At 37.1% G+C, this 17,870-nt stretch overlaps 1 protein-coding gene across 1 annotated transcript in view; it reads right to left on the minus strand.

The window, feature by feature from the left end:
• Positions 1 to 7,286: 7,286 nt before the first annotated feature.
• PCGF6 (polycomb group ring finger 6) overlaps positions 7,287 to 17,870 on the minus strand; it is a 34,283-nt gene continuing 23,699 nt past the window's right edge. The window contains exons 9-10 of the mRNA XM_072621438.1: positions 16,336 to 16,422; positions 7,287 to 8,552 (exon numbers count right to left, since the gene is read on the minus strand). Of these exons, the coding sequence (XP_072477539.1) occupies positions 8,496 to 8,552; positions 16,336 to 16,422 (144 nt within the window). The 3' untranslated portion in view covers positions 7,287 to 8,495. The remainder of the gene's footprint in view (positions 8,553 to 16,335; positions 16,423 to 17,870) is intronic.

Consider the following 17,870-nt stretch of genomic DNA (forward strand, 5'->3'; position numbering starts at 1 on the left):
TTTTATATCCTGCAATGTTGCTGAAAGTTTTTAATTATTTCAACTCGTTATCTGGTTGATTCTCTAGGATTCTCTGTTCATCATATCATCTGCAAAGAGTGATACTTTGTTTCCTCATTGCCTATTCTAATTTCGTCAGTTTCTTTTTTCCTCTCTTATTGCTATAGCTAACGTTTCTAGAACAATATTGAATAATAGTGGTGATAATGGATAATTTGACTCTGCTCTTTAATAGCAAGACTTCTATCTTAGCTCCACTACAAATAATGTTTGTGGATAGTTTTAGGTAAGATACTACTTACTAATTTAAGGAAAACTCCATTCCTGTGCTGTCTAATGTTTTTAATAGGAATGAGTATTGTATTTTGTCAAAAGCTTTTTCTGCATCTATTGAGATAATCATATGATTTTTGTTGTTTTTTGATATTGATCAATTATGCTGATAGTTTTCCAAATACTGAAGCAACCCTGCACTCCTGGTACAGATCCCAGTTGGTCATACTGTATCATCTTTGTGATATATTGCTATAATCTCTATGCTGGTATTTTATTTAATTTTTTTTAGCTTCAATATTCATTAGGGAAATTGGTCTATCATTTTCTTTCTCTGTTTTTGCTCTTCCTGGTTCAAGTAAGCAGCACCATATTTGTGTCATAAAAGAAATCTGAAAGGACTCCTTTGATTATTTTCCCAAATATTTTATATAGTATTGGAATTAATTGTTCTTTAAATGTTTGGTAAAATTCATTTGGTCCTGGGAATTCTTTCTTAAGAAACTCATTGATGACTTGCTCAATTTCTTTTCCTAAGATAGGGTTACTTAAGTATTCTACTTCCTCTTCTGTTAATCTGGGCAATTTATATTTTTGTAAATATTCATCCATTTAAGATTGTTGGATTCATTGGCATGTAGTTAAACAAAAACAAAAGCTCCTAATAATTGTTTAATCTTCATTGGTGGTGAATTCACCCTTTTAATTTTTTACTGGTAATTTGGTTTTCTTCTTTCTTTTTTAATCAAATGTTTATCTGCTTTATTGCTTCCTTTCATAAAACAATCTCCCAGTTTTATTTATTAGTTCAATATTTTTGTTACTTTCAATTTTATTAAAATCTCCTTTGATTTTCCAGATTTCCAATTTGGTATTTAATTGTGAATTTTTAATTTGTTCTTTTTCTAGATTTTCTTTTTTTTAGGTGCATACCCAAATCATTCATTTGCTCTTTCTCTATTTTATTGATGAAAGCATTTAGAAATGCAAATTTTCCCTTAGCACTACTTTGGCTGCACCTCATAAATTCTGGTGTGTTGTCTCATTTTTGTCATTCTCTTTAATTAAATTGATTATTTCTATGATTTGTTCTTTGATCCACTCAGGTTTTAGGATTATTTAGTTTCCAATTAATTTATAATTTGTTTTCATAGCCCTTTATCGAATATAATTTTTATTGCATTATGGTTTGAAAAGGATGAATTTAATATTTCTGAGATTTTTTGCATTTGATTGTAAGCCCTAATACATGCTTAATTTTTGTGAAGGTACCACATACAGTTGAGAAAAAGATATACTTTTTAAAATTTCCCTTCAATTTCCTCCAGAGGTCTCTCATATTTTAACTTTTCTAAAAATTCTATTTATCTCCTTAATTTTTCTTGATCAACTCATTTAACTTTTTTTCTTTTAAAAATTTTGGATGCTATGCTATTTGGAGCAAGTATGTTTACTTCATTGTCTGTGGTACCCGTTAGTAAAATGTAGCTTCCCTGCTTCTCTTTTAATTAGTCTATTTCTGCCTTGTCTCTCAGATCATGGCTGCTACTCCTACTTTCTTTTTTAACCTCAGCTGATGCATAATAGATTCTGCTCCAGCCCCTTATTTTTACTATGTATATGCCTCTCTATTTCAAATGTGTTTCTTGTAAATAATATATTGTTGGATTTTGGTTTTTAATTCAATCTGTTATCTGCTTCCATTTTACTGATAAGTTCATTTCATTCACATTCATACTTACGATGACTATTTCCCTCTATCCTATTTTTTTCTGTTTATTCTTGTCTCTTTTTACCTCCTCCCTCTTTAAAAATCTATTTTCCTTCTATTGTCTATCTTTATCCATCTTCCCCTTTATCAATCACTGCCCTTCTTTTATAACTATTCCCCTCTTACTTCCCTGTAGAGTAAGATAGATTCCTATGCCCAACTGAATATGTATGTAATTCCTTCTTTGAGTCAATTCTGATGAGACTTAAAGTTCAAGGGTTACCCAGCTTCCTCCCCTGCCAACTTCCTCTTCACTGTAAAAGCTCTTTCTTTCATGCCTCTTTAATGTAAGATTATTTTCCCTGCTCTTCCTCTCCCTTCCCCCTCCTACCAGTACAACTCTCTTTTTCACTCTTTAATTTTATTTTTAAAAAATCATTCCATCATGGTCAATTCACATCCCTCTGTTTATGGATAGTCCCCTTCTAAATGCCCTAATAGTGATAAAGTTCTTAAGAGTTATAAGTATCATCTTCCCACATAAGAATGTAAACTGTTTAACCTTAATGAATCCCTTATGATTTCTCTTTGATATTTACTTTATTATGCTTGAATCTTGTATTTGAAAGTCATTTTTCTATTAAACTCTGGTCTTTTCATCAGGAATGCTTGAAAGGCCTCTATTTCATTAAATATGTCTTTCCCTTGAAGGATTATACTCACTTTTTCTAAGTAGGTTATTTTTGGATGTAATCCTAACTCCTTTGCCTTCTGGAATATTATATTACAAGCCCTCTGATCCTTTTATGTGGAAGCTGCCAAATCTTGTTTGATTCTGACCCACTCTACAATATTTGAATTGTTTCTTTCTGGCTGCTTGCAATATTTTCTCCTTGACTTGGGATTTGGCTATACTATTGCTGTGTGTTCTCATTTTGGGATATCTTTCAGGAGGTGATTGGTGGATTCTTTCAATTTCTAGTTTACCTCCTGGTTTTAGGATACCAGGAGAGTTTTCCTTGATAACATCTGGAACCATGATGTCTACGTTTCTTTTTTTGATTATGGCTTTCAGATAGACCAATAATTCTTAAATTATTGATCTATATTCCAAGTCAGTTGTTTTTCTTCTTTTCTTTAATTTTTCTTTTTTGTCAATTGTTTTTCCTAAGAGATATTTTGCATTTTCTTCCATTCTTTCATTATTTTGATTTTTTAAATTGTTTCTTGATATCTCATGGAGTCACTAGCTTCCACTTGTTCAATTCTAATTTTTAAGGAATTATTTTCTTCAGTGAGCTTTTTGTACCTCTTTTTCCATTTGGGCAATTCTACTTAAAAAAATTTTTTTTTGAGCTATTTCAGAAATTCTTGTGGGGCTTTTGTCCAATCCATAGGTTTTTCTTTGAGGTTTGGCTTGTAGCTATTTTGACATTGTTGTCTTCTTCTGATTATCTTGATTTTCCCTGTCACCATAGTAACTTTTTATGGTAAAGTTCTTTTTTTAATTTTTTGCTCATTTTCCCAACTTTTAACTTTATGTGAAAGTTGGGCTCTGGTCCCAGAGTGGAGGGAGCACTGTCTCAAGCTTTTGGTTTTCTGTGCTGCTGTTTTCAGAGCTAATTCTAGGATTCTGTAAGTTTTCAATACTTCCAAGATAATATGATCTAAGAGGAGGTGTGGTTACTGCTCTCCTGATCTCTGCTCTGATCTTTACCTTGTTTCCCTGTGGCTACAATTCTAGTGCTCCTCTAAACCCTAAAACTATGACCAGGACCCATGCTCTCCTGCAACTGCTAGTGCTTGTGCTCCTTTCTCCCTTGGAACTGAGACCGGGGTCCCCATTCCTCTATGAGTGACAACAAGCCTTCTTCTCAGCCCTGAAACTGTGACCAAGCCTCCTGCTTCCTGCAGCTGCAAGCAAAAGTACTCCTTTCTGCATTGGAACTGTGACCAGCATGCATGCTCCTCTGCAGCCACAATTTTCAGTGCTTCTCTTTACCCTGGGACTGTGACCTGGAACTGAGGATGGGCAACGAAACAGGGTTCTGAATCCAATGCCAGCAAAGGGCCCTTGCAATCTCTTTCCGACCAATTGTCTAACCCCTCTACTGTCTGTGGGCTGAGAGCTCCCAAAGGTGCTGCAGCCACTGATATAGCTGCCTCCAAGGTCAGCTGCTGAACTTGCCCCAGTGTGGCCTGCTCTGTGCTCTCCAGTCACTTCTGAATTTCTTTCTTTCTTTGACTCATGGGTTACACCTTTATTTGTTCCTAATGTGTTTTCTCTGTATCTTTCTTGGAATTAAAGCTTCTTAAGTACAAAGTTTGAATACCTTCCAATCAATTTCTACCTTACTGTGTTTGTAGATGTCCTATTCTCCATTTTTTTTTCTGTTGTGCTTCACTCTTAGAAATACCACTTTACTAAGGAGATATCAGAGGCAACTCTTTATGGTAGAAAACAGTGTCCCAAATTGTGAGGCCAAGCCCTATCCACTGCCTTCACCATCTGTCTCCTTCCTAAAGGCCATACTTGTCTCACCTTTGGTTCCACACCCTCCCCACCTGTCCATCATGGGGGCTTTCCCTATGTAATAGGAACTCACATATCTCTTGTCTGGGCAAGGAGCTGTTGCTGAAGTCACACTACTCTCTGAGAAGATGGCATCCCGATGCACAAACTGTCCCTAGATTAAGAGTTCCCTGTCTCCCATGCAGGCACACCTTCACCTCCTTGGAAGTACTTACTCTTTGGTATTATTTCTACCCTCCACTGGAATTTTTATTCACCCAAACTCATTTGCTTCCCTCTGCTGTCTCTTCTCCCACAATACTCCCTTCTTGTTGAGAAACTATATAAATGAATCACCATCACTTCACTGTTTCCCCATGGACTTGGTAGTTTATCACTCTTTCCCTTCTGTTTTCTAATCCTTATCTCCCAATTCATACAACTTCCAAATGCTCTAGGAAACTCTCTAAGACCAAAATGTTGGAAAGTTAACAACTTGTATTGGTAGAGGCATCTTCCTTACCTGGAGATCTTCTATACCAGTGAAACAGCAGACCCAATCTTTCGCTATCCTGCTCTCCAATTCAATCCCATAAAAATACTGACTCACTGGTGGAGTTGGTGGCGGGGACAGACAGGGGATGTAGTTTATAGTATTTTTTGCTTTTGATTCTTTAAATTGCAACTTTAATCTTTACCCTCTTTTTTCTTTTATCCTATAGGTTAATCTTTTTTGTTTGTTTCAACAATAATCTCTAAATTTGAGGTAATTGATGTAATTACTTTTTCTTTCCTTGAGAGTTACACTTATTTGCTGTCCTTGTATTTGTTTTTTGGGGATGTTTGCAAGTCATACATTCTGCCTACTTGTTTTTTCCTTCAGAAATGAATCAAATGCCTCTTATTTGCAAAATGTATCATTCTGGTTGCAGTTTGAGTTTCTGTGCTTTTTGGAACATACTATTCCATTCCTGTCTGAAATTTCTCAAGACTGCAAAATTATTCTTGTCTTACTAAAACTTCCTTGCCTTCACATTTGAGGTACTTGGAAATAGGGTCTTTTTGCTTATATCTGTATCTTAGGTGCTTGACACAGTACCTGGCACTTTGTAGTCACTTAATAAATGTTTGTTACTGGCCTGTCTATCTTTCTTCTCATTTCTTCCAAAATTGTCATTGAAATGTTTTATTTAACCATCATGTATCTTGGAGTTTAAAGTATAGGGTAGTTTTTTGGTGGTAATCTGTAGATATTCTCGATCAATTCTTTGCTGTCTGTATTCAGAAGTCCTGGACAGTTTTCTTCTATTTATTTCTAACATTGTGGTGTTTAAATCTTTTCTGTTCTCCTGGGATACCTATAATCCTTAAGTTTTCTCTGAACTTCATCTTTTTGGGGAAGCAATCTGAGTTAAGTGACTTGCCCAGAGCAACACAGCTAGTGTTAAGCCAAATCTGAACTCAGGTCCTCCTGACTCCAGGGTCAGGGCTTTATCCAATGCACCACCTAGCTGCCCCTCATCTGAACTTTAAAATTATTTGCTTTGACTTTTATCGAATGAGTTCTTTTAATGTTGACTTTTGAGCCCCTCTGGCCAAATTTTCTTTCAGTTCATTATTTCTGTATTCCAAATCTGTTAAACTCACTTTTTTGGAGTGATTTTTTCATCATGGATTTATTTTTTTCCTAATATGCTAATTGTTTTCAATTCTGAACAGAAATCTCTGGGTTTTTACCCATGTTCATTTCTAACTTCTTATTTTATTTCCCTTTTGAATCACTGAGATTTTTGATTGTTCTACACTCCCAGAGAGTCCACAGGATTCTGTCTTTAATCAGATACTACTGAATCATTTTCCTTTGTATCATATATAGGTATGAATTGTATGTATTGAAGCTTCATTTAGTCATTTTCTGGTTTTAGAATCCTCTCAGTTAATTTGGCTTTTCAGGCCTTTTCTTTGGATATCTTTGGTATTTTAGCCATTTTGACTTTGGGGGTGGTGGTGGTGGTGGTGTAATCCTGTCACTTCCTTTCTGTGTTGCAAGGCTGCCTTAGTTCCCTTGGATTTGGGACATAAAAGATTCTCTGGTCTGAGTCCCTGCCCTAGATAACTTTGAGGGGTGGGGGTAGGGTTTTGGTCTCCTTTCCTTTAGGCCTGACATACCCATGCCAGTGTCCCAACTTTTCTCCCTCCTCTCCTTTTTTCCCTTCATCTAGCAGAGAAGAGTCAGTTTGTGACACTTTCTGCAGAGGGGGAGGACAGAGGCTGTTCGGGCAGTTACTGCAGGTACAGAGTGCTGGGCTCCAAACAAAACGCAGCACTTTACAGTCTGCCTGATTCTCTTACCTTCTTTTCCTTTCCTTCACATAGCTGGGCTGAATCAACATCTATGGCTTTTTGTGCACAAAGGGGCAGTGGTGTTTAGGTACAGTCACTGAATCAGGTTAGGGCCCCACCCCAAGGTTTGCCTGTATTTGGCTATAGGACACATGGAAGTGGGTGGGTGAGAGGTGCTAAGTGAGTGTTCTGATGTTAGAACTTCCCAGTGTTAATTCATAAAGGACTTTAACTTGTTGGAATTCTGTCTTCTTCTGAGGATTTATATGTAATAATATCTGGCAAATAATTTACTGGGGAGGGGACAGAAGGAAGGGTAGCAACGAGACTGGAGAAAGTGATTAACCCATCATTTTGTTGTTCACAAGACCCAGAAGTGACAGTTAACTTTAATTCATGACTGATCTATTTAAGTCATTTTTAAAAGATTCATAATAAACACTACACTTTTAAATAGACTAAAATAAATTTTTATTTTACTATTACAATATGTAATCATTTACACAATTCACAAACTGTTTACAAAGCATTCTCCTTGGCTTACCCAATTTTGGAACTACTGCCATACAAACTTTCAAAATAAGTTTCAAAATCTTGGACCACAAAATAATTTTTAACCTTTCAGGAAGCATTGTAATGTATTAATTTAGGTAAACAGGCTTGTTATTTCAAACTATCTTTACTGACAAAAGAATTGTTTAAATTTTAAGGCCTAACATGCAAGTGAATGAGCTCATAACTACATCCTTTAAACATGATGAAGAAACAATGGGAAAACACAGGTTTATCTGACAAAATAAGGAAACACTGAATTAACAAGTTATTTGCAGAATTTTCAATCTACTTAATAGTCCTGATCATAGTTTCAGGAGTATACTCTCAGGGCTAAGAAGTCTCTAAAAACATACAAGCCACCCAAGTATAATGCATGACTGCAAAATGAACTATTTTAAGAATAAAAATGTCAAGAGGCACCTCTTGTAAGCTGTGCTAGGGAAGTCAAACTACACTAGAGGCACATGGTGCTGGACAAGACTGCCCTATGGGAAGACATTCTGCCTATATAGAAGGAATTGATTCACCACCCCCAGAGGAAACAAGGGCTCTTTAGTATTACTGCTGGTATAAAAATACATGCTCAAAAAATACTAGAAATATGCAAAGTGTAGCATAATCCTTTTGGTCTTCACAAAGACTGGAAAGTTTGCCCTGTGGTTTTAAAAATAAAGCCATGACTTTTATCTTTAATTCAAAAGTATATATCTCTTTTCCAAAAGGATGACTGTCTATCAAATCCCATCCCTGGCAGCTGAATCCAACTGCCCACTTTAAAGAGATATGGCTCTAGAAAAGAACAGGAGCTGATTTGCTCAGAGAGGAGCAGGCAAATCAAAGATAAAGTGTGAAATCATAAAGAATTTTAGAATTCAGTGTTTCTAAATGATTTCCTTTCCCTGAGGCTTGTACTACCTTTTAAACTGTCACTGGTCAAACAACAGCATGTCATCATTTCTAGTTGTCCTTATAAGTGTTATGGTTCCTACAGCCAAAAATGAGACATATTGAATAAAGTGGTGGCAACCAGACGTACGGTGACAGTCTTTGGTGAGATGAGGACTCTGCTTTGCTTCTTTACTTTTAATGGCCCTGGAATATTCATGTTATTGTCAGTGGAGAAACTACAAGGCCGTAATGAAGTACAAGTAAACCATCCTGGAAGGGAAAAAGGCACCATGTCGTAACATAACATATTTTGCTAACAAATCACAGCTTTCGTTAATTTTCACAACTCAAACACTAAATAAACTCATTTATAAAAGGCATCAAATGAATAAGCCTCTTTGGCACAGGGCACAGGGCAGGCATTCCATTACCAATCTATCTTGGCAACTATGGTCTATCTAATCTTGAAGCTTAATTGATGAAATTCCTGTGAGTTCCTACAATATGCCAGCTGTGGGGGTATTTATAACAGACAATTCTCCAAAAAGAAGTAGAAAGAGGTATCCTTTTCATTCCATAGTCAGTGAAAGCCTAGGTGTTGTTTCTCTAAAAGGATCTAAATACTATAATGTCACCTTATATTGCATATCCATCTATTTTTTGGATAATTTCAACTTCCCACTTAGAGCACTGAAGAGTTCTATTTTAATCAACTCTGGAGATATTTTTAAAAGTAAAAACAAAATCTGACATCTTTATGGGGCTTTCTGGCTTATAAAGCGCTTTATATTCATTATCTTATCTTCACATCAGCCTTGAGAAGCACTTTATATCCATTCCTTTATTTGATCTTCACTTCAGCCCTGAGACACAAATTATGACGCCCATTTTTATAAATGAAGGAACTGAGTCATAGAGAGGTTGAGTAATTTTTGTAGACAAGTGGTACCAGAACCAGAATCCAAATCAAGCACTCATTCCACCGTTTTACATTACAATCTTTTGCCTTCATAAACAGATAATATTGAATATAACTTAACCTTTTCTTGATTACAGCGTGATGAACATAAGATCATGGATCTAGGAAGTACCCCAATGTCATCTATTCCAACACCCTCCCCCATCTTACAAGTGAGGTACTGAGAGATTAAAACTTGAATGACTTACATAAAGTCAGTGTAATGCAATGATGCCCTTAGGGTTTCCTGAAGTATATTGAGCTACTTATTCTTAGACTAAATGGCTCCAGACCACTGTAATTTGAGTTCTTGAGTTTGTTCTACAGTTTTTCTTTCTCTTCCCTATTATTATCATTTCTATTGAGGAACCACAGAAGAGAGGCAGGATATGTCGACAGGTTAGGATTAATGGAAGTAGAAACAAAAGTGATTTTATCATCAGAATATTCTTTAGACCACTTGCTTGGTAAGAGGAAATAGATAAGAAGCCCAGAGGTATGAGGCAGTAGAATTTGAGGTTTTTTTAAAAATCTGGATCTGTGGTTCTATGGGAATAGAGAGTTCCTGGTCAGGAGCTATCTCCCAGTGGAGATTAGCATCTACTCTGCAATTCATAATGTTGGAGAACTACCAGAGGCAGTGAGAGGTACACTTACCTAGCATCACGCGGCTGATATATATCAGAAAAGAGATCTGAATCCTTGTCTTCCTGACTCCCACAACACCTATCTATCTACCACACATTCCATACTGTCTAACAGTGAAAGAGGCCTTCAATTCTCCTCATCTGCAGCTAGCTGTTATCTTTTCGTGACTTGTCTACTGACTTAATGATAATTTTATTCTTCAAAAGGCAAAGGAGCTAACAAGGGGAAATTGTTTTAGATCTTCTTATTCTTACTGATGCGGAGAAACTGGTAGCTGGAGTGAAATAGGAACTTTGAAGGAAAGTGACCACTGCCTCCTGGGGTTAGGTGAAAGAAAAGGGGAAGAAAGTCAGAAATGGTTTGACATGTATTCTCAATCTTGGGAGAACATATTTCAAAGAGTTCTGAGAAAGGACATGTAGGACCCAAATGACTAAAATTCTAAAAGTTAGCCTAATGGGGTATGGAAAAACTCTCAAGGATTACATTTTGAAGACACAAAGCAAAACAATTCTGATAAGGAGGAAAAATCAGAGTTTTCTAAAGAGACCAATGTGGATAGGGAAACTCACCAACCTAAATTTTAAGAAAATGTGTACAAAAGATGAAAGCAAGGGGCAGGTGACTAAAGATGAGTGTGAGAGCACAACATAATTCTATAAAATAGTGTCAGGATGAGCTGAGTCTGGCAAGGAAGGCTGAAAACAATAAGAGGGTAGGAGTTATGATTGTTTTCAGAGAAAGAGGAAGACGAAAGAAAAGAGGAAGGATAGGTCTACTGCTGGGGTGAGAGAAGAGGGGTGGCAGAAGAGAGATGGAACTCTTAACTGGCAACAAAGAGATGGCAGAACTGTTCTCAAGTCTTGCTTTGCTTCTGTTTTCTCTGCCACAGAAAATGACTTTGGCACTGGAAATTATGAGAAAAAAATGGCAAATGGGGAGGTGATACATAAAATAAATAAAAATATGGTGAGAGAACACAACGCTAACCTTAATGCATTCAAGTTATTTGACTGAGATTAACAACCTCCTCTGAAGGATCATAATGATGACAAAAATAATAGTAAACATTCATATAGCACTTCGCTGTTTGCAAAGCACTTTATGTACAGTATCTAATTTGATCCTCACAAGAGTCTTGAGAAGTAGTTGCTTGTCATTATTAACCCAGTGAGAAAACCATTAGTTTACATAACCCCTGAGGTGGGGAAACGTGGCTCTCTAGGTCTTCAAGTGCGGCCCTTTGACTGAATTCAAACTTCAAAGAACAAATCCCCTTAATAAAAAGATTGTTCTGTAAAACCTGGACTCAGCCAAAGGTCCCATGTGACGACCCAGAAGGCCACATGTGGCCTTGAAGCTGCAGGCTCCCTAACTCTGTAATGTGAACCTGCCCAGGGCCATACAGTCTTACCAGTTTAAGATGGGATTTAAACTCAGGTCTTCAAATCCAGAACTGAAAGACATTGAATGCAGAATGAGAGACATACTACAGCACTGGAGAAAGGCAAATGCCTGATTAAAGGAAAGTAGAGTTGGCAAATCACAGGTCAGGGAGCTAGGCTTGGGTTTGTGGGGAAATTCTAGAAGGGATCATTAATGGGATGGCGAGTGTACATGAAGGAAAGAGGAATCTGAAACCTCATGGTGCCATCCTGATTCTTCAGCTGCCTCTCCCTTCCCCCCGCCACCACCCCAGATACTTCTACCCTGGGACCTCGTTCTTCTGACTTGGTAACTTGCATCTCTTAGACAGTAAAAGCCTCAGCCACACTTTCCTTCGTGTCAGCTTGCTTCCTCCTCAGTTCTGGAACCATAATCAAATCGACTCCACCACTGTTCCTAGTTGGGTCAATTTGGGCCCCAAAAGGCCCAAATCTCATCCCTGTAACATTCCAGGCTAAAATACCCCTCCTTGACCAAAACTACTTTTGTTTGCATTCTCTTCTATTAGAATGTCATCTCCTAGAGGACTGGAACTGTCTTTGCTTTTGTATCCACAACACTTGGTACATTTTGTAGTTGATGAGTCATGTTTTCAGTCATGTCAAACTCTTTGTGACTCCATTTGGAGTTTTCTTGGCAAAGATACTGGAGTGATTGGCCATTTCCTTCTCCAAAGCATTTTACAGATGAGGAAACTGAGGAAAATATAGTTAAGTGACTTGCCCAGGTCACACAGCCAGGAACTGTCTGGGTTTGAATTCACAAAGAGAAGTCTTCCTTGCTCCAGGCCCAGTGCTCTACCCACTGTGCCACCCAGCTGCCCACTTAACATATAATAAATACTAAATAAATGTTTTTTAATATTTATTTTTATTCAATTAATTAGTTATATTACACTAACTTTATTTTCTTTTTTGAAAAGAAACTGATTAGTCAAAAGAATGCTGTAGATGTACTTTAGATATGCTATAAATACAGTTTGGTATATATCTATGCCATCTATAAATATGGATGGTAGCAAAATATGATAAGAGAATCATATGATTTTTGTGGAAAAAATAGTAACCAGTGTTCTACAAAATGGGACAAGTCACCCCAGAGGGTTTAAGTACAGAAATATCAAAACTTCTATTTCTATTTATTTTTATCTAAAAGAATTAAGAAAATAAGCATTTATTAATATTTAGTTTATGGACTGACTTCATTCTCATTGGTTCCTCATGTCAGATGACACTGTCAGGAACAAAACATGAGATCCTTGTAGGGAAGAGAAGTTCCACACGTATAGGAATCAACCGTTATGTATTTGTTCATTTTCTGTACAATGTAATGCAATGCAAGTTATATGCGCTCAGCTAAGTGGGTTTATGGATATTATCTAGTTTTAACTAACTCACAAAATAAAAAAACAGCCTAAAAAAATTCCAGCAGAGAACTGCAGAATGAAGAAAAAACTAATAATATGAAAAATATGTCAAATGTCAAAAAAGTCTGACACTTCTAGTACAAGCATTTTGTCAAACCATATTACTAAGTAAAAACTGATGGTGAACTAAATCACATCAGATAAGAAGTTGGTCCAAAAAGAATGAAATCATCAAGATTATCTGAAATATGAGTTTGTATCTTCTGTCATTCAGGACAGACCTTGTCCCAAGTGCACATCACCTTTTTAGATATTAGCCAATGTTGGCATGGAGCCATGAAAATGAGCAAGCCTAAAACTAAGTTTTTGTTGTCAAAAACATGGCACTTACAAAAACTGTGATAGATGCTGGAGATGCAAATATAAGGAAAGATAATCCTCACCTTTAAGAAGTTTATATTCTAACAAAGCTTATATTCCACTGGAATGCCTCCTCTAAAGCTACCAATGGAGACCCAGCCTCCTGGCGGTGGCTCCTTCCTGACCACTGGGACCAGATCTCAAGGCCTCTGTGTGTCCTGACTACCAGGAGCAGGACACACCTGCGCCAGTACACACCGTCCCAGCTCCGTCCCCCACCCCAGGCTGATGGCTGACACCTTGCAGAGGCCCATACACTGGAGGCCAGGAGACCAAATCAGGCTTCCTATGTGATAATCTAGGCAGGAGTTGATGAAGACATGCACCAGGGTGGCAGTGTTAGAGAGAAGGGCACTTTGCCAACAGATCAGACTAGAATGGCTGCTGACTGATTGTAACATGAAGACAATGAACAAAGTGGGGCTAGAAGTAGCTATGGAATGTTTTGGAAACAGCTAGGAAGTGACGTGGAGGTCTGCTTCTGGGCGGCATAAGGTGAAAGACCACCTAGCAGAGTCAAGGAATCACGGTCCAGGTGGTTCTGAAGGGAGGAGGTGAAGGAAGTGAAGTGATGTTGCCTACTATTGCTTTTTTAAAAATGGTGCTAATTTTAAATGATTCTTATTTCCAAGGAGAAGAATGACATTTCTACTTGTTTACAGTACTGATAAAGTCCAACACTGTTTGCTTCTCTTCCCCAGCACACATTTCAAGTATTTAGAATATACAACATCTCACATGTGACTTCTAAATGTCCACTGCACTTAGGCTGGGCTACAAATGTGAGATTTCCAGTTATGGAAAGCCATGTGGTGCATTTTGGTGAGCTCTTTTGGTGCATTTTGCTGACCTCTTCAATGGTGGATCCAGAAGAAGTGCCTCAGGATGGGGCTGCTTCACTACCTGGAAATCCACGACCAGACCTCCTGGCATGCCCTCTGCATTTTGATACAGCTTAGTAATGATGAGGTTGCAGACTTTCTCCAAATATTTCTGCAGGGACTCAAATCCTTCCTTTTCAGAAGTCTGTTTCTTAATGAGCCAAAAGACTATTAGACTATTAGAATTGTTAAGGACCTTCTCTTTGTCTTTCTCCACTTCTAGCTAGCTCTTTGGCCTGTTCTATTTCTATACCAGCTGCCTGGCTCCCTGAGGCTGACGAGTCCCTGCCTGGAACCCCTATAGCATGAGAAGGGCCTACTGCTCACTCTCCATTTCTGGTTCACTCCTTCCCAGTCCCACCCTTTCCCAGATCCCCTTTATGTTTGGTCTTTCTTCATTAGGCTATAAGCTCCTTGAGAGTAGGGCTATCTTGTTTTCCTGTTTAGTGTCTATACATAGTAAGTGTTCAATCTATCTAGCTATCAGCAATTTTGCCTTGGAGCTTTTCATCCACCACTGTAGCCTTCATGTTGAAAGCATAAGATTCATCTGAGTTCTAGGAAGAGATATTATCTCTCTGCTTCTCATATTTCCTTTACCAGCTTTTTAGACTATGGGCTTAATGTCTTTTTTTCTGAGGAGGTGTTTTCTTCTTTTAATTTACATTATTGCAGTCACTGTATATGGTGTTCTGTAACTCTTATCAGTTCATATATATTTTCCCATGCTTCTGTGAGTTCCTCACATTTTTTTCTTACTACACAATAACAATCCATTACATTCACATAGCAGTTTGCTCATTCATTCTCCAACTAGTGGACTGGGACTTTATTTACAATTCTTTGTTATCACAAAGAGTTCTGCTATTAAAATTTTGGCATTTATGAGCCCCTTTCCTTTCTGTCTCTGACCTTTTTGGGACATATGCCCAGTAGTTAAACTGCTAGGTCCAAGAGTAGGAACACATTTCTTAATTAACACTAAATTGTTTTCCAGAACTCCAGGACCAATTCACATCTCAACCAATGCATTATTTTATCTGTTTTCCCACAGCCCTTCTAACATTATTTCTGAATTGTTGCCATTTTTTCCCATGTGATGGGTATGAGGTGAAATCTAAAAGTTGTTTGCACCAATTTATAACCTTACTTTTAATTCAAAGATTATTTTCAATTTTCAGGTTTTATGCTTTCAAAAAATCCCCATGACAAAAACAACACCAAGAAAGTTGAAGGGGAAAAAAGGAGAACCAGGTACAACTTTAGACTCAAATTAGAATTCAGTTACTATGTCATGTTAACTCTTCCATGCCTAAGTATAGTATGCCCTGGGGAACACTAATCACCAATTAACTTACACTAAACTTCAGTTAGATTAAAAATCTGGTTTAAAGCTCTCTCTTCAGGTCCATGAAACTTCAAAAACAAATGCTCAAGATTTAAAAAGGTGTTTGGTTTCTCCTTTATGCAAAGAATATCCTGAAATGCTGAAACAAATTGCTTTATTTGTTTCAACAACCTTTTTAGCTCAATGTCCTATCCCGAAAGTGCAAACTTCAGAATTCTGAAGAAAAAAATCTATACCTCAAACTCTGGACAATAGGACTACAGTACAGTTATATAGGCTTCCTTATTAAGAAAACAGTAAAACCAACCCAGAAAATGATCAACAGAAGCTTGTTACCCTGTTTTTATCTTCTAGTAATTACACAATCCATATTATGAGGATAATTCTGTGCATCTTCTACGGAGTGATTTTAGTTGTGTTGACTCAATAAAACCTAGGCAAATGGGACTATACACTGGACTTCATATTTTTGATAATAAATTAAACATGCTCATCTGGCCACCTAAAGTCTACTTGTAAAACAGAGTTCACTGAAACATCCTTACTGCAAGTCTGTTAACGTGAGGCAGAATTTTTAAAAAAGGATTCTTGTAAAAGCTCAGCAGAAAACAGAGCCCACAGCTAAAGGTTCTTTGTCTTCATAAATCTCCTAAAGCAAGACTTTGATTTCCATGTTTTAATTAACACATGTTGGTCACTTTAAATTCATTCATATTACCATCAAAAATAACAGAAAAGTTCATTCCATTCTTCCAGTGAAGAGGAACTTACACAAGATGGGCTAAATTAATGCCTTAATATCAAATTTTCTTTCAGTGAAACTCACTAGTTATGTTCAAAAGTTCGAAGTTGAATGTGAAGTAAAACCTAGTGCAGGCTAAGGAATCTTGGCTGTGGAACTTTGGATCACATGGCCCTTGGTTTTCATTTCAAATGTAAACGAAAGCATTTCCGTGACCAGCATTTTCACCAAATCTGAGACTTACCTGCATTGCTCCATCACCTATGGCACGGCGAATTTCCTTCAGTGTCTGATACTGTTCCAACAGGTGATCACCACATATTATATCTACCTAGGAGCACAAATAAAAAACTGTCAAGAGTGTTTTTCCTGTTTTACATGCCATCTGAATAAAACTGAGGCAAACATTTCTGGACAAGTTTTAGCTATTTTATTTTAGATACACTCCAGTAAGCTCTCCAGAGAAAAATTTTACAGTTTTAAAGTGGGACAGTATACTATAATATTATATTCTGTCCTATGTCCTGGCTATTTCATCACCTGGGTATATAACTATAAGAAATTCAATTAAGCTTTCTGAGCCTGTTTTCCTCATTGTAAAAATTAAGGAGATGCACTAGATAATTTTAATAGTCTCTCCCAATTGGAAAATTATATGAAAATAGATTATATTCATTTAAAAGTTACTTGCTTTCAACTATCTAAAATAAGCAAAAGACCTTTAAGCAGTCAAAATAAATTTAAGTCAAAGACTAAGGACAAATTTAAGATAAACACTAAGCGGGAGGAGACCCCCTCCAACACCCTAACTCAGAGCTTCATATTCTTATTTTATTTGGAAATTTAACAGTTATCTGGTTTTCTAATCCACAACAGGTAAGAAGCAGTGAATTACACAAGTGAGAGAGAAGTATGCTACAGGCAGACACATATGGTTTTGAATGACAGGAAAAGAAGGAGATAGAAAAAAATCAGAATATTTTGATCCAAACAGCAGTTTAGAAGTACGTGGTATATGATTAAGCATCCCCGTACATTTCAGTTGTTTGAGGACGTTGTACAATAATCAGTGCTCATAACGTGCCATCTAGATACAGAAAAGGTTAAATAAAAAATGACAGACATGTCCAGCTTTTGCTGCTTCAGGGGGTGCTTCCCCCGGAGAGTTTTCCTATCTTAGCCTCTGTGACACTACAAAATCTTAGTTTTCCTCTTTTCCTGGTTCTACTCTCCTTTCCCATTCCATAGGGATCTACCCTCAACTCTTCCATAGTTATCTCATCTACTGCCTCTACGTTTCCAGTTGTGACTTCTGAACAGATGGTTCCCAACTTCCTGACTTCTAGCCTCACCTCTGAGTTCTAATAGCTCCATTTTTCCAAATAAAAAATCTACATGGATATTCCCCTGATGTCCCAAACTGAATAAATCCAAAACGTCACCCTTCCTCCTGACTTCATTATTGATCGATGAAACTGCCAGACTTCCAGGCTATCATATTAAAAAACTGAGACCTTGGAGCAATTTTCCATGATGTTCTATCTGAAAGTTCATCAACGGCTTTTTCTTCCTTTTTTTTTTTTTTTTTTTTTTTTAAAAATAAGGTTTCATCATCCTTTTTGGCAAGTAAGTTAAGGTTTCCTCTTCCTTGAATCTAGAGGCAACATGGTGTGTCAGAGCAGGCTTCAGAGCTGCCAGATCTGATACATGCTGGTTGTATGGTCCTGCACTTAACTGTTTCAGTACCTCAGGCATCTCTCTAAATTACAAGTTGTAGAA

Source organism: Notamacropus eugenii, chromosome 1, assembly GCF_028372415.1.
Source record: "Notamacropus eugenii isolate mMacEug1 chromosome 1, mMacEug1.pri_v2, whole genome shotgun sequence".
Classification (NCBI taxonomy): domain Eukaryota; kingdom Metazoa; phylum Chordata; class Mammalia; order Diprotodontia; family Macropodidae; genus Notamacropus; species Notamacropus eugenii.